Source organism: Atta cephalotes (genome assembly GCF_000143395.1).
Source record: "Atta cephalotes unplaced genomic scaffold scaffold00039, whole genome shotgun sequence".
NCBI classification, from domain to species: domain Eukaryota; kingdom Metazoa; phylum Arthropoda; class Insecta; order Hymenoptera; family Formicidae; genus Atta; species Atta cephalotes.
This window is the reverse complement of record NW_012130103.1, coordinates 2,234,717-2,260,689: the sequence shown is the minus strand read 5'-3', so window position 1 is coordinate 2,260,689 and position 25,973 is coordinate 2,234,717. Positions and strand designations below refer to the sequence as shown.

Genomic DNA, 25,973 nt, shown 5'->3' with positions numbered 1-25,973 from the left:
TTGAAACTCTCTTATTTATCATATATATTATATACCGTATATGTTATATAATATATAATATATTATAATATTATATTATATATTATATAATATATATACTTGTTATATATTACATTGTAAAAATATAATGTACATAATGTAAGATTAAAATCATATAAATGATACATAATAGATAAAATAAAAATATATTAAATGTGTAAGTATATATGAAATAAAAAATAAAATGTAATTAATACATATATCTATATTTTCCAATTAGTATTATATATAAAATATCTACATATAGTACTAATTGCAATAAATATAATAGATTGAATAAAAATTATAAATTCGATTGGGAGAATGTTCGAATTTTAGATAAGCCGTCGTATTTCAAAAGAATGATGTTTGAAATGATATATGTAAAAAGAAAACGGACTTAACAAGCAAACATGTGACAAAACATTTAACAGATACATATTTTAGGTGAGCGATGTACCCCCATTTTCAACATTCACTAACCAACTAATCGACATTCTAGTAGCTAGTAGTAGAAATGATTTAATTCGATTCTTCATTTTCTGTGAAAAAACATCTACATTTTATTTTTTCATAATCCGTTAGTAACCATGCATATAATCATCCATATAAAATATTTGCATAAAATATTTACATTATTAATGTGGGATAATTAATTCAAATATATAATAATAATTAAAATAAGAAAGAAAGATATTGAATGAATTAATGCAGAATGGCTGCTAATTTTAATTATCTTAATTTCTATTTAATTATCATAAATGTTCATTTTTTCATGTTTACTCGCACATTCAACGAAATGAACTGCCAAAATACTTTGAAGGGATAAAACAATAGTAGTCATGACAGATTAAAGCAAATATTTAATTTATTTGTGAATCTGCGCAATCATAAAATATATTCATATAATGATCAACGAGATATAACATCAATAGAGCTCGGCGCTAAACGTGACGAGACAATCAACATGTGGGAATTGGATTCGTACATAATCACGGATAATCTTGAAGAAGATCGCATGATTTTCTCGCAATTTTTCTCGGGGGCGCACCTTCTTAACCGGGTCTCATCATTTTTTTTCTCGTGATAAAAAAACGACGCCTCGCTACAGGAAGAAGAGAGAGAAAAAAACAATACGTTGCTTTCTCGTTATTTGTTTGTATGTTCAATATATGAAAATAGAATCCACGGTGTGCAATGGGATACGCCAATATCATCGATATCATCGAGTAAAGGAACGAGAAGAAGATAGGAAGGAAATAAAATTTAAGAAAATATCACAAAGGATTGCGATTAACATAAAACTCAGCTTCACAGAATGTAATCGCGACGCCACATTTCGTAACATTTATAATCCGACTACGAGTCATATCACTGTTGGCAGACACATATTCGACATGTCCAATTAGTCACGACGTACGTTAATCTGGAATGGATGGAGCCCTTAATTTTTTCTAAACGACGAATCTCGTCTCCGACTTCGACTTCGTCGAGGCTCGTGCTACGTAAAGATCGATCGACGGATTGATCGGTTAATTGCGAGTAAGTTTCGCGAATAACGTCATGATTGTTATGTCCAATCTATCGAAGCCTGTAATTATTTGTAAGGACCATGGCATCCACAAAACATAAACAGTAAAACGTAAATAATAAGGAAATCATTAGGTACGTTCAAACCAGACAAAGCTGCTAGCCTATTCAAGCGATTGAATGTGATTGGTTAGATCTATAAGTAACAACCAATTATGGTGGAAGAATACAGATGAAATAACAATTCAGAGCAATCGATTAGCAAATCAAATTCTGTCCTAAATATCGATATTCAAGTACATACAATATTAATCAGTGTATGATAAGTGTTTAAAAGCATAAATTTTGTTATATTGCTTTTTGTAGTCTTAGGACAGATTCTGATTGGCTATAACTAAATCGGCTACTGCATCCCTCAAGTTATTTCACCTTCGTCTACCATCAATCATGTTTATTTGCTTGGCGAACAGGTTAATCGCTTTGTTAACTTGAACGCGCACGTCCAATATGTTGAATTTGCTATTGTTTACGTTTTACAATTTTTTTCTGTGTTATAGTCTTAAGACAATTTTCTTCCACAATTGATTCCTAAAATTTTACGCAAATTACTACGTAATTCTTCAGGTGATTCAGCCTATGTTGACTTGATACGCGAAACATACACGTTATTCGCAGAACACGCCCGCATATCTGTTCTTACTTTGTGTGCGGAGCCGCACCCATTTTCGTAGAAAGGAAGCGAACAGATCGGTATAATGACTGCTAATTATGCATATTTGCATTCTATGAGTAAGACAAATCAAGAATCTCACGGGAAATGAGAGAGTTGGACAGAACAATATCTGATGTTAATTAAATCGAAGCGCATATACAAGATCTTTAAAAAGTCCGAAATATATAAATATATCGAAAACTAAATATATCGAAAACTAAATGTATCAAAAATAAAGCATTTTTCACTATTGGTGATCTTGGACTCCATCTAGGATTAAATGGATGTGATCAATAAATAAACCTTACAACTTCTGTTTGAAACATTTTTCTGAAAAATATTTTGTTTTCGACATATTTTAGCATTTCCGAACTTTTTAAAGACCCTGCATATAAAAACGAACTGATTTACAAGGAATATCATAAATAAATTGTCTGAAAGAAAATGCGAGAGAAAGTATGATCAATGTAATGCTACAAATGCTTCGAAACATTCCTTGATTCAATTTATAAAGTTCTTTCTTCTGATCAATCAAATACTTCAAAGCAGTTTGTAGTGAAACTTTGACCCAGAAAGGAATTCATCTTTGTCTTTTTGCATTGTGAGGCAAATGATACAATGCGGGCGCGGTCCGATCTATTAAAATCATTAGATTTATAAAGTACCTCAAACTTTACCATTTTGAAGCAAAGACGCGACCATTGCAAACTTATATATTTGTAAATCAATTTTTTTATTTGTTATCAGTTATTTATGAATAAAGAAATATTCGTCTGCTTAATTTATATTTTTTAGTTTAATGCGGGTCTATTTGTCGTTGAGATTTCAGTGCAAGAAAAGGTATATGTAAGCATTCGATTTCAGAAGATGGAACATCTTTTATGATTAACAGATGTGATCGAAAGAGAAAGTAAATGTTATAAGAGCTGAATGTTTAATTTGACAAAAAGTGTATAGAAAATTTTGTACAAATTAAGGTAGCACCTTAATGTGTAGATGAAATAATATATTACGTACATTATCCGCCATTTTTACGCAAAAATGCTTCAAAAGTGGATGCCATTGCGATACTTTATAAATCTGTAACTTTACAATCTACATCTCAACAACATTTGTACACGGCGAATCGCAACTCGGCGATTCATCTTCGCGTATTCGAACTATGATCGAGCTACGACATTAGCTATGTGTCCCCATGACTTGGCCGTGCATAAATACATGTATATGCATATAATACATATATGATACATTATATATACATATACACATATATATATATATATATATATATATATATATATATATATAATTAGATTTATAAATCACGACGCGAAATGGGGCTATTTCGCGCCCATGTGCTATGCGCGTCTCTGCGCTGTACGATATTAATTATTTAATCTGAGATACGATTCTATATCGACTCTTTTTTCTTTTCTTTCCCCTTCTAGCACGGTTCATACTCGTCGGCGAGCTTTAGCAGCCGACTTGGTGCAACATTGATGCAAATCGGAACACACGCATCCAGGCGAACATGCCAGTGGATGGTGAACGGCAGACAGGTGCTCGTGTCGATGACGATGTTGATGAAGCTTTACGTTGCTCTTGCGTACTGGATGCCGACGTTCGGCTGAGCGTAGCATCCATAGATGCTACATCGCTGCCCTCCGATTTTCGCTGCTTCTGGTGCTGCTGCTGCTGCGGCGAATACTTCATATCTGCGATTACGCGAGAGGTAAAGTGAATACCGCGAGAAAAATTGAAGTTCATCTACACGACAAGGCGTAAAAGCCGTAGCACTTAAACAGTAAAACGTAAGCAATAAGGAAATAAATGTGTTGTCAACTGCTTACATTATACTTTATAGCCTTACTTTATTCTTAACTGTGATTGACCAATTCACTTATTGCTTACGTTTTAAAGTTTAAGTTTTTCTGTACCTTGGCCTTAATACGATATAAAAGCACAAGCACAGGCGTAAAGGAAATAAATTAATTTTTAACGTCTATGCTGTTTTGCTGATTTTTCATGGTTTACACACAGTTTAGACTTCGCTCATCACCGATTTCTTTAAATGTGAAAACATGGATGAGAAAGATTATTATAATGCTAAGGACGAAGAATGATAATGAATCAGACTTCTATATGTATACATTAGACTGATCCCTTTAACGTCCGTATTCATAGTCAAGCCTTATATTTAAGGTTTCCTTCAGTTTATCTTCAGATGCTCTGCACGTTGTACAAAAGTGTGTGTACAAAAGTACACTGAGAAAAAAATATAGTTAATTTTAATAAATATTTAGTTCAATATTGCCAATTAAACATTTATTTATATAGTAGATAAATATATAGTAGATAAATATTTGTTCAATAAAAAAAATGATTGTTAAATCAAATTAACATTTCTTGTATCAAATAAATATATCTTTATATTTAATAAATATTTAGCTGGCAGTATTCAACTAAATATTTATTAAAATTGACTATATTTTTTTTCAGTGTAGGATATTAAACTCAAAAGTATACAAATGATATATCACATTGTAATATCTAAGTAAAGTTACTGCAATTATATTATAATATTTTACAATGTAACATCTCAATAATATTTTCATAATATTACATTGCAAGTTATAATATTATTGCAATATTATAATATCACTGCAATATTACTTCAATATTACATACTAAATGAGAAGTTCCTTTAACAAGTTATATAAGCTTCGTCTTCATATTTTTCTGAATCATTAGATTGATCGTCATTTTGTATAAAATCTAGTCCAAGTGATAACATTAAGTGCAAATTATTTTTGCAATACTAGCTGTGAATATATATATATATATAAAATATATATATAAAATAATGTCGTTTACTAAAACATTGTTTTTTTCGATAACTTTCGGAATACAGCATCGAGTGATTGGTTCTTACTTATGAATTTCACCATTTACGTTGAATCACCTTGCTCTACGAGCAAGGATGAATTCGAAAAAAGTGTTGCAATTTTTTAATAAACGACTGTACGTTTTATCACTGTAAGTTTTATGTTCGTGTATCAATAAATTCCGTACCTTAAATCTTGGCTCGAAATCATTCTTAGATATTCATGTGCTACTTCACTAAATAAGTTCTACTTCGTATATGTGAATAATAAAAGTTACAAACCATTGGCGAAAATAAAATATAAATCGGTGAATGGTTATATTTGCGTACATAAGCGTGAGAATGTCGTTGAATACACGTACGTACGAGATCATTAGATAGACCTTGTTGCTAATTATCGCATTTTATAAAAATAAAAATTGTTTCATATCCACAATGGCGATGTATCGCGTTAACATGAACATGTGCAAGATTTTTAAAATTATAGATATACATTATTTAATTATATCTCTGATTACTTTAGAATTAAAGAAGAAGAGCGAGAATTAAAAAAGAAGGAATGGAGGAAGCATAGAAAGAAGAGAAACAGAAGAACATATAAAGAAGAAAAATTAAAAAGCAGAGGAAATAGATTTTTTTCCTTCTTTAGTTATCCTTGTATCTTAATAACAATTATTGAATGTAATTATCTTGAATATCGATACAATTCTGATAATTCTGAGAATAGAATTTATTCGACATGGTCTCCATAAGGGAGAAAGATTTTTTTGAAACACAATATCATTTGAAGAGTCCAATCGCTTCGAATCGTCCATTCTGGTTGGCACACTATTATATTACGATGTCTTAATTCACGACAGCGAACTAGTTTTTCCTTGTGAATTATTGAACAATTTAATGTAACTGATAAGCTCATCACGATCATAGTCGTAATTATTCAAGCAATTCGAAAGTCTGAATCGTATAGGAAACCAAAACTTTTTCTAGACATTTAGAAAGTATCAGAACTCCAACTAGACATATCTTAGAGATACATTGTTATGTTGTTCACAAATACGACAAATACTGTTAAAAAAGGAAAATAATCAAAATAAAAGTTCTTAATGATCATCAAAATCGTTAACTTTTACAAAAATGCATTATAATCAATGATAATCATCGTCATTCTTACATTTCATTACGATGGCTTCAGTAGAAAAATAAATATAATATCACTGAATATGAAATTCACATTGAATCGATTTGTTAACATAGAGCACAATATCGAGGCAATTCTAACTTGACATAATGATGGATATTCATTTTCGATGTTACAAAGCGATAACGTAACAATAACTACATAATAAAAAAATATGTCGATGAATGACATGTTTTCAGTTTTATATGGAATCACATGAAAAATTTCCCTCGCGATACGCGATTGCTACATTAATTCTTTCTATCTATCACAATTACCCTAATAGCACAGATCTCCAAGGAACGTTCCAAAGAACATTCAGAGGATGTCCGTATGTCCTAAGAACGTTCGCTCGAACATAGAACCTCGAATAAAGTGTGTTATTACAGTACCTCTCACAGTTGTAGATTCGATTTTAGGATTAAGTTCTCCAGATTCTCCAGGTTATCAGAGACCGATTCAGAGATCAAATCGAAAATCAATTTATTTTTTGTATCGCACTCAAATCACTCACCTGATGGACTCGTGTTTGATCGTTATAGCTCGTTTTCCGAGCGAAAATGTTCGAGCACTTCAATTAAATTCGTTCCCGGATTGATGAACACGCGGATATTAAACGTACAGTGATCCAGTGTGTGGCATATAGCGTTCTGCGGATCACGGCGACGACTCGAGATGCATCGAAATCGAGGGACAGGACATGGAAAGACAGGAGAAAAGAGGAGAGGAGAAAGAGGATCTCTTCCCCGTTGCGCACCTTCACGTTGACACAATCGTTGGTAAAGCGGAGGTGAAAGTAGTGGGGTGCCCGTCTCGGGGGTTGCACACTTCACAGCGCCGACGCTGCATCGACCCATCGGTCGGTGGTTACTCGATGTACGAAAAAGACCGACAACAGAGTTACTACGATTGCCGTATATCAAAGCACACGTTCTGTATACCACATGTTACTCCTTCCTCATACTTTTATTCACAATTTTTGAAATTCATCTTAGTTCTGCCAACGTTCACTAATTCACCTTTCCAGGCACATAAGCACAGAATATTTATGCTAAATATCTATTAACATTCATGTTTTGAAATATTATGTATAGATATTTCATACATATTTTATATAAAGTTTTATTCGAAAGACTATTAAACTATAGAATATATAATTATATATATAATTATAAATATAGAATGTAATATATAATTATAAATATAAATATAAATATTTTATGTAATATTTATGATAAATAGAGATAAATATTTCTAATAAGTATTTTTTACTTGGATTATAATTACTTATTAAGTATTTTCATAGTATTTACTACAACATTTGATTAACAATAAATATTTGATAATATTTATAATAAATGTTTATAATCTGTACAATTTAAGATCACAAAAATATTTATAAAATATTTAAAATAAATCTTATGAACATTTATAAATATTTTGTAAATATTTTATAAATATTGTGTGCTGTCTGGGTTATCAAAAATACAGAAATTTATACTATTAACTTTTATTGTATCATTGATTTATTATTAATTTATTCGCTTCAAAAAAGATCCTTGTATCGCCACGCAAAATTATATATACTTATATATATAAATATATATACTTTTGTTTATTTAGGACAATCAAATACATCTTGAATCAGGTCAAATCTTAAAAACCCGCAAGGATATTTCAGAAAACGAGAACATGTGTTTTCGCGGAGTTCCATATTTTTAGTTTCATATTTCTTTTCATGATATATAATTTTATGTTTACAAGGAAACTTAATGTAATTTTTGCAAAGTAGTCATTTCTAAATCGTGTGATTAAACGGAAAAATCATAAAATTCCATCGTTTTCTCATTGTGCTTTTATTTGCCTTGCAAGCAATTATCTGTTGTTAGTACTTAGTCAGATATATCTGTTCTGCCTGATTCGAACTGTGTAAAGTATAATCGCACGACAAATTCATTCAAGGTGTTTTTACATATAATATAGATATCATTTTATCCTTGTTGTTTACTGAATGTTAAATAACATGCGCATTAGATGTAAAACAGAATGGATGCATCTTTGGATAATCCTTGATCAGCTATTTTACTTATCGACAAACTATTGGCACTTTGAGCACTTATTATAAGAATTATTTCATTTTTTTTCCATTATCTTAATGGGAAACGTGAGAGCAGTAATACATTTAGATAGAAACCACAAATCTCGTGCCTTATAGGAGACATCTTTCTAAGGCTGGAATTAGACTACACATTAAAGATTGAGATTGAAGATTGAAAAATTGAAATTTAATCAATCAAAATAAATAGGAGTTAAAATTCTTTTGGTCATTTCAATTTTCAATCTTCAATCTCAATTTTCAAATGCGTAGTCTGATTCCATCCTATCCGGGTCATTTTTCTAAAGGCGACCCACATAAAATGTATCCAAATATTAGATCTATTCTTTTTAGCTGAAGTTTTTGCACGGTTTATCTTTCTTCCTTTTCTCTCTACTTGGAGAGAGAAAGAGAAAAAAATGCACCGTGCAAGAAGTTCATCTAAAAAGAACAGGTCTGTTGAAGTCATTTTCATCAAGAATTTGTCACGGTATTCCATTAACGAACTGTTCGGATGAACGTTCATTTTCGTTTAAGAGGATAAAAACTTACCTACGTACAAATATATATATCAAGAGAAATTAAACGGTTTCGCTGCATTAGCGATTCACGAAATTGTTAAAAAAATTGAATTACGAATAGATAATTGATGAATTTGCAGCAGCAAATACAAGAGGAATGCGAATGTGAAGGCTGTCTAAAATAAAGTCGGCTAATAAAATAAACAAGACTAATGATTTAACAAATTTTTTTCTAATGATTTAACAAATAATTATTGCCTAGTTATATATATATCATGTATTATTATAATTTGTAAAAGTCAATAAATAATAAGGCCTGGTTCCTCATAAATGTAACTTTGTTTGTAATCTTTGTAAAATTGTAATCTTAGTTCAAGTAACTTTGCTTTTGGAAGAAAATTAGGAGTAAGGTGAGTTTTTTTTTAGTTGCTCGTTCTAAAAGGAGAACCAATTATAAGAGAAGCGCCAAAATACGTAAATCCGCCACTGCGTGAAAGCAATTAAAATTAAGCATGGTTGCGCGCTTTACACAAAGATATCCACTCTGATCGATACCCACATTTATTCTTAGACTTTTTCCAATATATGAAAAGGCATAAATGTCATAAATGATTGTGTCGTTATATTATTAAACTTCACAATTACATTAAAAAGATCCTAAAATCTATAAGGTGAAGTTTATGCCGAGAACGACAAAAAATTTCGAAATTGAGTTCTTTGCCATTTCTTAATCCAATATGGCGCTCTAGAACTGTCGATATGTTGTGACAATTTGCTTCATATATAAAACCTGTACAATCTGTACTTGCAAAATAATAATCCACAGATTAGTAATAATTTGCAACGTAACCTATACAGATCATTCCAACAATATTGCTGCCAGCAAAGACGTTGCAATATTCCAGCAATATTGTAATAACATTGCAAACGTTGCAGCAATATTGCTGTCAGCTTTTATGTTGTATGGGGAAGTCCTTAGAATTGGACTTCCTTATAAAAAGTTCCTACAAAAAGAGGATCCTACATAATAATAATTGATTTCAACGAAACTCATTGTAGCGATAGATCTGTTTGTCAAGTATTATCAAATAAAGGGAAATGATGCACTTCTAATATTTTCAAAAAAATCGATAAAAAAATTCTGAGCGAGTTGTTACGGTTTTTACCGAATACTCTGTATGTATAATATTAACATATATTAATATTTGCTTAAAATTCTTAAAATATATTAATATTAGTGTAATAACATCAATGTCACGATATATGAATGGAGTCGCAAACTTACCTATCGGCATACCACATCGAAAAACACAATTTTTTCGGCGTGAATGGACTTTTGGGCGAGCTCGCCGTGTTCGTGATCGGTGACGACTTCGTCGAAGATGATAAGAGCGAGATTCCACTCTCCGGCGTACAAGGTGATCGATTCTCTTCATCAGCGTAGGTCCCTGGCTGCCAGGAATATCTCGTCTTGGTGCGAGGACTGCCATGACTAGGGCTTGAGCCACCCGAACTTGATACACTTTTCGAACTTTTGGGACTTTTGAGCCCACCAGAGCTGAAGATGCGACCCAAACGTAATCTCAAGGATGTCTTATCTTTGAATCTTGCAACATAATTGTCACTAATGGTCTCATTAGGCAACTCATTACTCGTCATAATTCTCGGATTACGATTCCTTGAAATATATAACATAACTTTATACTTTATAGATATACTATAATAATCAAATTGTAAAAAAATGGAAAATTATTAAGTTATAAATTTATAAGACGTTAAAATATTTAAAATAAAAAATTCAAATGCACGATTTAAAAATTCAATACGATCGAATGTATGTGTCGCACGCGAAAAATTAAAAAAATATGTGATACGAATTTAGACCGATGAAAATAAATCTAATTAAATAAGAGTTCATATTGTAAATGCGGATCTTATGTGTTTAAATATTTCTCTGTAAATTTATATAAATGTCTGATTCTGCAATCTGCGCATCGAAATCTTTTTCAGTCTCGAAATATGATAGGCAGAATCAGAGTAATATCACTTATTAAATTTACAAGCAATTTAATAATTTTTTGTTGAAAATAAGCATCTGCAAAATAATTTTACTACGAAAAATATTGCCTCAGTTAGGGTTTCAATCTGGAATATCCTACTTTTAATATATGTTGCAATAAAAGTATTAATTTTAATAAACAGACACTGCAGTAGACTATAATGTATACATTTACTGAGTTAACACTGACTGTGAAATATATATATAAATATATATAAATTCTTTTTTTGTACGTGGCTTTATAAATATGTATAAACAAAAAAAAGGAATAAATAGCCACAAGGAGGATCTGCTAGCGAGTGATTTATTTAAAATTATTTCGTTAACAAAGTGAAAATATCTTTTCCAGATCCTGTGTGTAGCTATTTTTTTTGTAAATATATATAAATTCGCACAAATTTTTAAGCACTAAGATCCGCTTTAACTGAATATAAATAATCTCTTATTTAATTAAAAAAAATAAAACATCATAATTTATATTTAGAATTAAAATAATTTGTTTCAAATTTATAATCTTTTTCACGAATATCGTCGACGATCAAAATTGTCGTGTATTTTGATTATCACTTATACACTAAATTATACTAAATTATACGTTGTTCAAGTATGTCAATCGCACATACGTGTTGTATCAAAATGGTATACTAAGTGACTGGATGTAATTTTGTTCAGGAATTGAGTAAAACCCCAATCGAGCCAAACTTCCTGTTGCTAACCACATTTCCTTCCTTCTTCGCTTTTATCAATTTGGATTAAAATCCTTAAATGTAAATGTAAAGCAGGAAAGTCTAATAATAGAATGGAAAAGTCCAATTCGCGAAAGCGATAAGCTATTCAAATGATATTCCAACAGTACTTATCTAATCCAATCAAAGCTCAAAAATCTTAATCTATGAATGACATTTAATCGCTTTGTAAATATTCGATTATCGAGCTCACTTTAATTTGTTGCGAGCGATCAAGATTTTACACGCAACTCAATGAAAAGAAATAGAACAATTGCAAATTTTTAATTGCCTAGTCTGTATTTCTTTGATTTACAGATCAACACTTACTGCATGATACAATGATAATAAATAATCAAGGACGCAGGATCCGCAGAAAAGATCAACCACTCGTATGGGTATTAGCGCTCCTGAGAATAACTCTTCGGTGTGATGAAAAAGGAAAAAAAGGGTTGAGCTAGCTCGACCCTTTTGTCACGTCATGTACATATTTGCAATTATCTACTTATCAATACAATAACAATTTATTACTATTTAAACACGTATTGTGAATTTGCTTTTGAGTACCATCGAGAGGAGAGTCCATGGGATGAACACGAGTGAAATGATAAAACATGATGAGATGATAATAGTACTAATATCGCGATTCATGCCAGGCATCTCGCATGCTCACTCGCGTTCTTCACAATTTCTGCGATCGGTGGCAGGGAAGCGCTTATTTCGTTGATTGTTCTAAATAAGCTATAAGATCAGCCCGCTCTTGGGGTTTCTTTAATCCGGCGAATACCATCTTCGTACCGGGAATGTATTTCTTTGGATTTTCTAGATACTCGAAAAGGGTATCCTTATTCCAAGTGATACCTAAAATATAGCAATACGCGAATTATAATTATTATTAGATGTGCATTATATAAGTATACATGTACGTATTTATTCTAATAATAAATAATGATTGATGTTATAAATAATACAGAATAAAGGAGTTTAATGTTATAATATTTATAAATTTATCATTTTTAACTGTATGTCAATAACTAAACATACCTTTCGCTTTGTTGGCATCGGTATATAGATAACCAGACGCTTGGCCAGTTTTTCTACCTATTAATCCATGTAAATTGGGACCTACTTTATGTTTGCCACCTGCTTCAACAGTATGACATTGTGCACATCTTTGGACAAAAAGCTAGAAGAAAAAAAATGCACAATTATGTTATAATAAATTATTATTATTATTATTATTATTATATTTATTATTGTTTATAAAGTTATCAAATTTTGTCTTTATGAATTCGATTTGACGCTCACACATTGTAAGTTTTATTCTATTTTTCTTCAACATTTAAACATATATGATACAATGAAGCACATAAGCATTAAAACTGATCAGCCATTATTTATTACCTTCTTTCCTTTTTCTGGATCACCCGCCGGAACACCCATATTTATTTAATTATGTATTCTGGAAAAAAAAGCTCAATTATACAAAAATAGTAAAAAATATAAGTTTTTATCATTTGTTACGTGCTTTATTATTGTATCATTATTCGATGTTCAGCAAGAATTAATGTCATAATTATTAAATATTATTAAAAATAATCTCGATAACGCGCGAGCGCAAAAAACAAATTATTTTGAAGAAAGAATTTTAAAACAGAAAGTTAGTACGTTGAGTGCCATAAGGCATATTATCGGTGACCGGCGATGCTGAGATTAATAAAAATACATAATTCAAAGCAAATACTTCAAAAATAGTAAATATTACCATTACTATTACAATCATATAAAGAAACTAATATATGATAAAACACATAAAAATAGTTTTATTTATAATCATTGCATGTTATTATATGCGCATGTTGCGATATCGCAACGCGTATCGTATTAAAACAAACAGAGGAAAAAGTAAAATAAATCAATAGAAAATCTGAACAATTCGTGACAATTTTTTTGTGTATTTTTCGCATTTTTTTTTACCTATTACTTTGCATTTTTCATAGAAACACAATTTTTGTTTGATGAGCTATTTAAAAAATTAAATATAGGAAATAAAATGCAAAAATTAATGTAACATGGAGAAAAGGGGATAGCATTAGTTAGATTAGTTATTACTTGGACAGGTACAACAAGAATAAGCAAAATAAGAAATCGAGATAGCTTGACTGTCATAAATAAAATAAGTAAAATATAGCGCGAAAGAAGATATTACAGCGCTATATTATAAGCATCAGTAATCTCTAGTCAGACAAATGCATAAAAAACATGATAATACAGTTTAACTTATATATATTATAGATAATATTTTACAGTAATATGCATCGTATAACGAAAAATTCATTCTGGCGCTTTGGCAAGTCATGTAAATTGATCCGGCGTTTAACGCGTTAAGCCTTCAAATAATTAATGTTAATAATCCATTGATATCAGCATATTCTCTAACTCTAATCTCTAACTCTCTATCTCTAATTTTCTAACGATTATCATTAAATATTAAAAGTGCATTTCACTTAATGTTCGCAATGTTCAGTATCATTTCGTGAGTATCATTTCATCTTTCTTGTAATTAAATATTAAACAAAAACGAGATGATGCACATCATTAAGTTGCAAACATTAAGTGGAATGCATCCAAAGTTATCGATACGATCATGCGGTTTTATAATGTCCTAAAATACTTGTAATAATTTTGAGTATCTTTGCCATAGTTTCAAAAAGATATCTAATTATATAATGCTATTGAATTATATAATATGATGAACTTTTATATAGAATGTATTAAATCATTCAGCCATTTCGAAAACTGAGCTTAGCAAAACTGTTTCAACTAATAGTTATATGGCATAAGGAAGGACAAAAAATAATAAAATCAATTTTTTTTTAAATTAATTTTTCAAGGACACATAAAGGTCATTGCTATTTTTTAAATAAAACTTATGATTTTTTAAAATAATATCCTTTTAATCATTCTTTTACTATATATAAAAGTAATAAAATATTAGAACAACAAAAATTAATTTTGCGATATTTTATTCTGGCATATCTGACATGAAATAAAATATTTCGTAAACTATTAATTTTTTGATAATTGTATCTTAATATTTTTATGCACAAAATGATGAGATGAATTAATTAATGAAAAAGAAACACATAGATGCTTTTGAAAACATGAAATTAATCAATTGGTATAATAAAATTATATAGATACTTTTGAAAATTTGTAATTGCAATTGTAATATCGCATAATTTTAGCATTAAAACACTACTATCTCCAGATTTAAAAAAATAAAATTAATTTACTTATTGTAATTTATTTATTGTATTTTTCTACAAAATATGATTTCCATTTTCGACTTAATAATCACTCATGTACAAGCATTGCAACGTTGAGATTTTTTAATCATGCTATTTTTTTTCGTCATATATGTTGTAATATATGTATCAAAAAAACGGAAGTGTATAAAAAATATTCGTGTTCAATGTGGAATTAAAATATGCAATAATTATCAATTTTTGAATTAATTAATATTCGAACAAATTGTTCCGGATCAAAATAATTTTGTGATTTTATAACTTACAATTAATAGTAAGTATAATAGAACATATTTAATGGGCCTTCGACAATAAACCAATTAGTCATAAATTAGAAGTTAGAAACTAAAAATTAACAACTGTGATTGGATCAATTTTTAGCTTCTGATTTATGACTAATAATCTATTGTAAAAGGCCCATAAGTTATAAAATGTCATGCATCAAGATTCTTAGAAAATCGAAAATGATGTAGAGAAATGGTGCTTTCCAGCAAGACACAGTGAACATTTCATCTTTATTTAATAGTGACAAACAACAAGGATGTAATGATTCATACATATTATCTACTGTATCATTTGTATCTTTTCCTGGAAAGCATCCAAAGAAGATATTTGGTATGTGACATGTATAACTTTAAAAATGATCTTCGTGCCAATTTTATCAATGCCATCAATCCACGCAATCAAATAGATACATTTTTTTGTTCTAATTATCTATAACACAAAACAGCTGCAATAATCGCGATTACTATAATTGAAAAAACGATTAAGCCATTGCATTATCAATTGACATTGTTCAAGAAAGGCTCTTCTGAAAATCAGAGCAATTTTATTTTTCAATCAATTGATCGCGGCCATGTCTCTAACAGTCCTTCGTTGTAACAATTTCCCTCCGGATGTAGAACTAGCATTTCGTACGATCCCAAAAATGTATTCGGAATAGTCGAACAATGGCTAAGAGCCAGGGTTAAATGTATTACGTAAGTCTACTATCTGACGTAAGTCACGCAGATATCTGACTGAAGGGTATTCAACGACAGAAGAGAACAAAGCATCATGAATCTGCTGATTTTCCTATCCTTCTAAATACATGAATTCCATCGTCATTTAATACTATTTCTGGTTTTGCAAACTGCATTTACCGAGAGGCGAGCACGTGTTCCAATGGAATCGGTGGAGATTAAAATTGGAAAAAGAAAAAGACGCTGTCTACAATACGTACACACTCCCGTGTGCGTACACGTTCGTTTGTACTCACCGTGCGCTTTTTTTATAATAAAGTAATTGACAATTAACTCCAGACGACTGACCCAATCTGACCGTGAATGTCGTGAACCACGAATGCAATAGCCCGCGATCGATGTAGAGTTGAATTACTGTACCCTAGTTCACATCGTACACTTGATATGGGCACTAACTAGTAACTTTCTATTGAATTATCTTAAATTTTAGCGATACGTGTAAACATATATATGATATGTATTTAATTAATTATTTTGATGTATATTGTATCGATTTAATACATTATTCTTTGAATATATTGATGAAATTAAGATAATTTAATAGAAAGTTACTAGTTAATCACACGTATCAAGCTCGGTTGTAAAGGGATCACTGATTGGCGGTTGACTTTGGGCCAGTGTTGCCAACGCGTTGACACAATCTTTAAATCAGAATTCAAAAATTTCAATTTTTCACTTGAAATCTTCAATTTTTTACCAGAATGTTCAAAAATTTCCATTATTTAAAAAAATTTTTTTAATTTCGGAAATTTTTAGAAATCTCCAGTTTTTTTTTTACCAAAAAGCTCAAAAACTTCCATTTTTTTTATTTTAGAAATCTTTAGAATTCTCCAATTATTTACCAGAAAATTTGAAAAATCTCCAGTTTTTCAATTTTATTGGGAAATTGTTAGAATATGAAAAGTATAAATGAAAAGATACTTGCTTATGTCACTTTTATTTTGTGCCTGAAGGTCAATTGTGGATTTTAAAATGAGATGAAAATTACAAAAATAAGCAAAAGATACTAGATATTGACCAATTAAATTATATATAATATTGACCAATTGAATTTGATTGGTCTCTGGTGAATTTACTTATTTTTGTAATTTCCATCTCATTTTAAGACACACATTCGACCTCCTGAAGATATTTGTGCGAGAGAAAGGGAGGATTCCGTTAGTGCACAATGTGATGGCACACATTCACTTACATTGGCTGGTATCTAATAATTTTTCACTTTATCAATGAGAATATTTTATTTTAAATTGGTTCATTAATGGTTGCGTTTAACACAAAAAGCAGCTTTGCAACCATTGTAAAATTCTTAGATATGATTGGATTATATATTTATCCAGTGAGGAACTAAGGGTAAGATCATATTAAAGAATTTTACAACATTAAAAAATTTTCATTAAAGAAGTTGCAAAGTTGCTTTTTCTGTTAAACGCTGCCATTGGGTGCTCAGTGAGCTCTCTGATTGGCATATTCTATTTCTAAAAATATACACCAATCAGATATAAAAGCTCACTGAGCGCTCAGTGTGTGGTAGTATTGAATGCACTCAATATAGCGCTATCGAAACCTTCCCTCTTTGTAATTGGAGCATCCGTTGAAAATTCGATAATTACAAAAACATGCAAAATATATATATATCATAGAATTTTTGTTTTTTTCTTAACATATAAGAAAACGTTAACCTATCGAAGTTTTAATTTCTCTATATAACTTCGTAGAAAATCATTATGTAAGCAAGGGATGTGGGGTAGTTCTTAATATTATACGCGTAGTAAATATAAAATATTACGTTTTTTTAAACTATGTTTGTTAATAACTTTTAAATGAATAACAATGTGCACGGGCTAAAACTTTCTGAAGGTCACTCAAGATTTTGACAATATTAAGATTAAAGTCATTGGAGCTAAGTCCATTATTATCAATATATTTACTAAAATAAATATGACACAACATTTTAAATATTGCCACTTTACAAAAAATTTATTTTATTTATCATGATCTGAAAAATTCATATCATTAACATATATCATTTCGAGAATAATAATTCAATGATTCAATAAAATATAATTTTGATATAATTGACATAATTTGACATAATTATACGTGAAAAAAACTTGTGCATAAATAAATAAATATATGCATATATTATATAGGATATCCCAGAATGATCGCTAAATATTTCATGCTGATAGAGAGAACTAAACTGAGTCGAAAAGTATTCTCTATCATTTTGCAATTTTCGCAATAGTTAATAAAATATTAATTACTAAAAACAGCTGAATATTGGTTTTCAATAATTTTTTACTTAAATCTATCAACTTTACAGAAAAAAAAAATATATATATATATAATTTCGCGCGCGCGCGCGTGTGTGTGTGTGTGTGTGTGTACATACACATATATATATATATATATATATATATGTGTATGTACAGCACACAGATTATTAATTTTTTTTAAAGATAAAATTTTTCGTTACCTGCATCTATTTTTGATCTCTATTCTTCTTCACTCTTTTTTTTCTAAAAAAAAAATAAATAATGTTTCTTATCTATAAAGATAATAATGTATTAGGTATAGTAAAGAGAAATCCATTATTTTTGCATGAAATTGAATGGAAAAATAATGGATTTCTTTTTACTAATATTATAAAAATATATATAATATTTCAAGTATGTATGTGTATGCGTACGCCAATTAAATACAAAATCCAAATGATCTTTGCATTCCCATTATTTAAGAGTGCATTCTTATATGACTTCTTAAATAATAGTATTTTCAATTTAATAATATTATTTAATGATAATATCAGGAAGTTATACCGACTATATATTAAACATATTCTAACAGTATCAAGTTTTTTTTATGTTAAATAAATTTTTGGTTTAATATTGAAATAAAGAATATTATTTGAGTTGAAACTTAAATATTATATCTTTGAATGGAAATATATTTGAATTAAAATATGTATAATTTATAAAGTTATAATTTTAATCAGTGCGTATCTTTGACGCCTTTTTTATTTTTTTTTTAAAGGTAGCACATAGCATATCTCGTCCAAGGAATATTACAAGTATATCATCATATCTATGCAATGTTGTATAATTATTGTGATATTCCTCGTATAGACTGTACTGAAGGTGAATTGTTAATTTATTCTTTCGTAGGTTCTTTCTGCTGCATTCAGCAGAATGTTTATTTTGCAACTGTTGGAAGTTGCCAACGAATTTTTTCTTCGCGCTTATTGGATTATACTTTTAGATCTAGAGGAATAGTCCTATCTCAGCAGATGATCATAAAACAGTTTCAATCTGCAACTGTTACGATTTGCTCAATACACCCATTTTTTCTCGCTTCAAAATTGCTTTTCATAATAATAAATTTCATATTCTAAAATATCACTAGGATTAGATGATACTAGGATTAAAAGTTATAAGATATGTTCGCGTTGTTTCTCAAAAATCTCAAAAATTTTTGAACTTAAAATGAGATAGATACATATATTGCGTTGAAAAGAGAGAAAAAGAAAATGAATGAATGTAAAAAGTACAAACAACACGAACAAATCTATAATTATTTGAAATGAATTTCACTTTTATTATGAATTACTAAAATATTTTCATCTCGATGTAAAAAAGTCTGTTTTATTATAAAATATAGTTAACGTAATTTCTATTAAAGCTATTTGACCAAGAGATATTGTGTTTCGTCAAGATAATCGCAACATATTTATTTGTTATAATTTTTTATATTAATTACATCTTCCTTTTTATTTATTATTATATTCTATTTTCATATAAATTTATGTATAATTCAAACTATGAACTGCAAACATATCAACATCGTCTTATGTTTAAAAGAAGCATTGTGAATATTACGTCAAAGACTGAAATAATATTTTTTAAGGACGATAAAGATGATTCCTTAATTAAAAATTTATCAGTTCAGATCTTCGTATGAATGTCATTCATATACGACATGTATAGAAAAAAAACATTTTTTAAATATAATTCAAATCCAAACTATCGAGTAAGCTAAAAGCTTGATCAATTCAGTATAATTACTGAGATCAAGAAGTCCAAGAATTAACTAGATAGAATTTGCTTTGTTTTTGCGCATATACTTATAACTACGTCATGTGCTAAATATGGCCGTTTTTCTTAATTATCTGTATAATATAAAATTGTTTTTTCGATTTTTTTCTTGCGCTTTAATATAATACATTGATAATAATTTTATTACTTCAATTATCTGCTATTCAATTTTACATTGATAAAAAGCTGATATTAATCTTACTATTATTAGTATTATTCCTAATAACCTTTTTTTCTAATCTTCATTATATAATTAAATCCAACGAATTCGAATATTTTCTAAAAATATCTAATTCCACGAAAACATTAGCAATAGATTGATCAGGATGCATGAAAAAATAAGACGTTGAGACCAAATTCCGGATCCAGGCATTGCCGAATTGCAATAGTCAGTTAAACAGGAACAAACTTCTTGTCTACCACCAAAGCCACTGCGTTGATAACATTTGCCTTTATAATTTGATTCATCCCATCCGCATCCTCGAATAACTCGCATATCTGGTGGTACTGTGTAAAAAAATATTCATCTTTTTTATCTCATTATATAAATATTAATTTGTTTTATGCTAAATATTATTTCTATATGATAATTGAATCGTTTTTATAGCATTATAAACGTTGCAAATGTATAATTTAATAATGTTGTATCTTTCATACAACTATATATATTGTATTTTTTGTACAACTATATGTTTTTCGGATTCTTTACATATATGTATAAAAAGTAAATCATCATATAATTATATTAGAGAGAGAGAGAGAGAGAGAGAGAGAACTATCAAACTTTTTTATCTTTTATGACTACCAGAGCGGTCATTTTGACCGTTAATGCAAAGAATATATTCTATGAAAATTATTTAATTAGACAAAATCGATTTCAATGATCATAAAGTGATTATAAAAATAGAGTTACTTTCAATAGAGCCACTTTAAAATAAATAAATTGCTTATTTTACTCATTTATTTTTATTTGTTATAGCCCCATTTATTGTACAGTAACAATAACTCATATCACTATCACTAAAAATTATAGCAAACCGTTGCTGAAAAAGTGTATATTATATTGGAAAATTTTGAAGTACTCTACACTATAAATAGTATAAAATAATAAAGCCAAATAATTGATGTAAGTTAATTAATATAAAACAGTCTGTTACGTATCAATTATTATAATTTTATAGATTAGATCTAGTGAAATTATAACAAAATTTAATCAATTATCTAAAATTAAAGTAAATGGGTCGAAGTACTCATTATAAAACTAATGAAAAAAAATTTTAATTTTACGTAATGAGGGAAGAAAGAGAAGTTACTAAAATTATTGATCCAGGAAACTGATAGAAAATGCATTAAAACTTAAAAATGATAAAGAAATTAGAGATTCCAAGCGAAAAACTATATGTCGAATTAATCGACTATATGTAAAATTGTACATTTCTAAGATTGATTCATTCAAGTCACCAAATGAAATTGAAAATGAACTCAATCTTTCTATAAGTGCACAATTCGACAAAGACTTTAAGAATATAATTTAAATGATAGAGCTGCCAAAAAAGTTCCATATTTAAAGAATGTAAGGTGCAGATTACAATTTGCAAAAGATCAATAATGGAGTGGTCCAGAAAGTGCTTAAAAAATGGAAAAATATTTTATGGTTTTTTTAGTATATTTTCTAGTATATATTTAGATAAAAATCCTGATTTGGTGGTCTTCTCATAAAACTCTCCATCAAATTTATTTTGGTTTCGTCTGACCAAATAAAATATTTCTCTATTTTTTAATTCCTTCTGTATCACTCTATTTTACATATAGTTTTAATTTTTTGGTTGTCCACGAAGGAAGGAGAAAATTTATTTTTAATGTATATGTACGTTCATTATCATACAATATATTTTTAAATTAAAAAAATTAAATTAAACCGTAAAAAATACCTTTTTTAAATATCTATCATGTGAAACTTATATTAGTATTATATTATTGATTTAACGCATCCGGTCAAATTGACCACTCTGGTAGTTCTAGGTAGAACATGAAATTCTCGATCACATGTTAATGATAGAGCCAACGGTATGGCATCATACAATACATATTACATATTCAGTTACGGAATGAAATTGAAAAGTCACGGAATGAAATTGCGCTAAATCAAGAACTGTACAAATGATAGGCGAAAAATTGCGAATCGGTCAAAATGACCGTCTTAATGTAATGTTAACACGTTAAGTGCTGTGCTAGTCGTAATGACTAATTGTAGCCAGCGGCATTACTACTGAATTTAAAAAAAGCTCAAAAATTAAACTCATAAAAAATGACATTAGTAATTCTGTAAATATAATATAATAAGTAATAATCCAAGACATTAAACAAACTAAACATGACGATTTTACATAATTCATCATGCTTATAATATAATTGCATCACATAATATTTCGTCAACACGTGGATATGATAGTGAAAATTTAATTCACTCCGGCGTTATTGAATAGATAAGCAATTAAATTTGATATTCAACATAATAATATAGATAAATAAATAATTAATTTTTAATAATATCAATGTAATTATTAACACATACAGCCATTGACACTAAACTCGATGACTTGTGTAATTTTTCGGCACATTGTGTACTTTGCACCATCTTTAAGATCCGAGCAATCTATTTTCATGGAATCTGGAGGAACAAGATCGGCACATTGGCTATTATTGCGGCTGTTACACTGATAACATTGCATAGCATTGCCACCTGTAAAATATAATTAATTTATTTGTATTTTTGTATTTTTCTTATTTTTTCATAAGTACGCATTTATATACATAAACACGCGTATATATTGCATGTGAATATAGATTTACATTGCTTAGTGAAGGAAAGTTACATTTCGTATTGTGATTCCAAAATGCTTTTATATAATATAAGTTATATGTGTACCACAAAATATATTTAATTGTAGTTTGTAATTATTAAATAAATTAAATTCAAAACATTTTTTACATACATAAATACGTATACATAACATCTTTTAAAGCAACTTTTAATTACATCATAATAATGATGAAAAATTAAAATTTATATATATATATACACACACACACACACACACACACACACACACACACACACACACACAAAAGTTGATACTAAGAAATTAAGTTTGATTTATAAAAATATTACAGATTAAGGAATTAAATAACGGTAATCAAATATACTATCCTTTGATTCAGTTTGCTCCCAGACAGCATACAATATTTATAAGGCTTATTTGAAATATTTATTGTAAATCTTGTAGTAAATATTATGGAAATAAGATATTATAATTCAAACAAGAAATACTTAACAGAAATATTTATTTATATTTATCATAAATATTACATTAAATATTTAGTCTATCTTTTAATAATATTTCGAATAAAACTTTATACAAAATACATAAAAAATATTTATATAACATTTAAAAAAATAAATAATTATAAATATTTTCATAAATATGATTCTGTGCTGTGGACTTATAATGCTATTTCTTTAAAATTATGGTCAATATTCATTATCAGACATGAGGTTAAAGATCATTGCAAGATAACCGCACATAGCACATATAATCAACGTTAATTTTATAATATAATCTTGACTTTTCACATATGACATATATTGTATTATAATTTTCATAACAATTATTTAAATCTGCATATGTGATTATGTCTCAAAAGTCACTATAAAAATAGTACATAATTTTAATTTTGAAAAAATTATTTCTAATTGTTTAATTATAAAACAATATTTATCATAAAAAATATTTTGTTTTTTCAGTTACATTTAACTTTCTTATTTAATTATGTTTAAAGTTATTATCATATTATAAAAAACAAGAAAAGAATAAGGGCGAATTTATTATAATATGAATATAATATACATACAATATAACATAAATATAATATAAAAAATTATTAGGCTTACACAAAAATAATCATTATATGCAGAAACAATTATATTAATTAATTAATCAATTCCTACACTAAACCAGCTACAGAAAAAAGTATATTCTAAATTTTCAATTTCAATATTTATTTGAATAGTATCAACTGAATATTTATTAAATATAAAAGTATATTTATTTTGTACAAAAAACATTAATTTAATTTAACAATCGCTTCTTTTTATTAAATATTTATTTATTGTAAGTAAATGTTTAGTTGGCAATATTCAAATAAATATTTATTTAAATGTAGGCTAATTTTTTTCTCAGTGTACTATACTATATACGCGTAGATAGTTTATCAACTCTTTAATTGTGCTGTAGAAAAATCAATAGTCATATCATGGATACGTTCCGATATTCACTAGTACTAAAAATTTATACGTTACGTGCACTACAGATTTTCAGCACAGTGAATCTCAGAACGCAGCCCGTGAAAAGATATTCACCTTGAAAAGATATTCAGTAAGATCATCTCTCTATATATATATAGAAACTTTGATTTTTTAATTTTATCTTCAAGCAAGCCATTAAAAGAGTCCATTAAAAGAGTTACAACAACAAAATATCATTTAAAAAATTTATAATGCAGTGTAAAAAAGTTTCAATTTATTATTAGCAATTTTATAATTTATAGTTTATAGCGATGTTAGCGCGCTAACATACTATACTTTACGTAACACATATTCTAAAATTTCAGAGATAAAAGCGTGTTCTGAATAAGATTCTAAGAAGATAAATTATAAGTATTGACTTAATAAATAAATTTAAAAATCTTGCAACAATAATTTTATGATTAATAATTAATGTTTGCTAGTAAAAGCAAACATTATTAACATTGTATTATATTAATACAAAATTAATAAAAAATATTTTATTTTAAATTTGAAAAAGCACAAAAAAATAAAAGTTCAAACATTTTGCGATGCAGTATAATAATTTTGATAACATTAAAAGAAAATTCTTGTCATGTTGATTTTAGCTAAAAGGATATATTATTCCATAAACTTGAGAGTAGATAAAAAATCCATTATATTTTGTTACTTAATAGCATTTTTTTCAAGGAGAAACAAATTAAGCCATTTATAATATTTTCTATTAATAAAATATTTAAATAATTAGCAATACATCTCAAACCCAGAGAAGGAAACAAAGTTGCAAAATATTTTTTTCTTGTATCTTTATACATATCTTTATATTTTCAAATACATTCCCATGACTCACCGTTGCAGCAAAAAAACAAAATGATGCTGCATAGAGTTACAAATCTCTGTCTAAAGACTTTGTTCATTTTTCTTCGCGTCTTCTCCTTAAAACAATTGATGAATAAATAGTCACTGAATAGCTTCACTAATGTATAACAGAATACTGCAGTGCTCACAAAACTAATAAATATAAATATAAAAGAATAGAAAAATAATCAAGAAGGTTGAAAAACAGTCAGAAAATGATGGAAACTAAGAAACACGAAAACAAAAAAGATAGAAAAAGGGAGAATCACGAATTGAAAAACTGAGCACTATTAATGTATAGCGCTGGCGTGGCGCAAGCACACTAACTTTAACAGCGGCGTTATGCAGTGCTACTGAATAAATGGTTACGACTGAGGGAAGGGGAGCGAGGCGAATATATTGAGGTGGGAGAAGAATATGGTGAATAAACGATTTATTTACAAATAACTCTAAGACCGATCAATTTTTCTTCGCTGAATGAAATCTTTTACAATACTTGGATTCGTACTTTTCCTATGATACACATTTCGTAGCACTTTACAATTAATATTCCAAGTTCCAATTATATAAAATTTGTCGATTAGACCTGTGTCTTACATTACGTTACGTAGACACAGATCTAATCGAC

General features: G+C 28.5%; 4 protein-coding genes across 4 annotated transcripts in view; all 4 read right to left on the bottom strand.

Annotated features, from left to right (window-relative positions):
- The window catches only part of LOC105622034 (rap1 GTPase-activating protein 1-like), a 117,100-nt gene extending 106,504 nt beyond the window's left edge, over positions 1–10,596 (bottom strand). The window contains exon 1 of the mRNA XM_012203469.1: positions 10,223–10,596. Coding sequence (XP_012058859.1) covers positions 10,223–10,596 — 374 coding nt within the window. The remainder of the gene's footprint in view (positions 1–10,222) is intronic.
- On the bottom strand, positions 3,734–3,973 carry LOC105622033. Its single transcript, XM_012203468.1, has one exon. The coding sequence runs from the start codon at positions 3,971–3,973 to the stop codon at positions 3,734–3,736; it is 240 nt and encodes a 79-aa protein (XP_012058858.1).
- A 1,840-nt stretch (positions 10,597–12,436) lies between the features above and the next one.
- On the bottom strand, positions 12,437–13,164 carry LOC105622032 (cytochrome c-2). The gene is made up of 3 exons (XM_012203467.1): positions 13,126–13,164; positions 12,766–12,907; positions 12,437–12,582 (listed from the first exon to the last, which is right to left on the bottom strand). Exons 1-3 carry the CDS (start codon positions 13,162–13,164, stop codon positions 12,437–12,439), a joined length of 327 nt encoding a protein of 108 aa, XP_012058857.1.
- A 7,267-nt stretch (positions 13,165–20,431) lies between these two features.
- LOC105622031 lies at positions 20,432–25,404 on the bottom strand. The gene is made up of 3 exons (XM_012203466.1): positions 25,338–25,404; positions 22,718–22,885; positions 20,432–20,649 (listed from the first exon to the last, which is right to left on the bottom strand). Exons 1-3 carry the CDS (start codon positions 25,402–25,404, stop codon positions 20,432–20,434), a joined length of 453 nt encoding a protein of 150 aa, XP_012058856.1.
- Positions 25,405–25,973: the final 569 nt, after the last annotated feature.

Coding starts and splice junctions, on each gene's coding strand:
- LOC105622033 (XM_012203468.1), bottom strand. CDS start 3,973: ATGAAGTATTCGCCGCAGCAGCAGCAGCACCAGAAGCAGCGAAAATCG.
- LOC105622032 (XM_012203467.1), bottom strand. CDS start 13,164: ATGGGTGTTCCGGCGGGTGATCCAGAAAAAGGAAAGAAG. Junction 12,908..13,125: donor ATCCAGAAAAAGGAAAGAAG/GTAATAAATAAT, acceptor TTTTTCTTCTAG/CTTTTTGTCCAAAGATGTGC. Junction 12,583..12,765: donor CGATGCCAACAAAGCGAAAG/GTATGTTTAGTT, acceptor GCTATATTTTAG/GTATCACTTGGAATAAGGAT.
- LOC105622031 (XM_012203466.1), bottom strand. CDS start 25,404: ATGAACAAAGTCTTTAGACAGAGATTTGTAACTCTATGCAGCATCATT. Junction 22,886..25,337: donor TTTGTTTTTTTGCTGCAACG/GTGAGTCATGGG, acceptor TATATTTTACAG/GTGGCAATGCTATGCAATGT. Junction 20,650..22,717: donor CGAGTTTAGTGTCAATGGCT/GTATGTGTTAAT, acceptor TTTTTTACACAG/TACCACCAGATATGCGAGTT.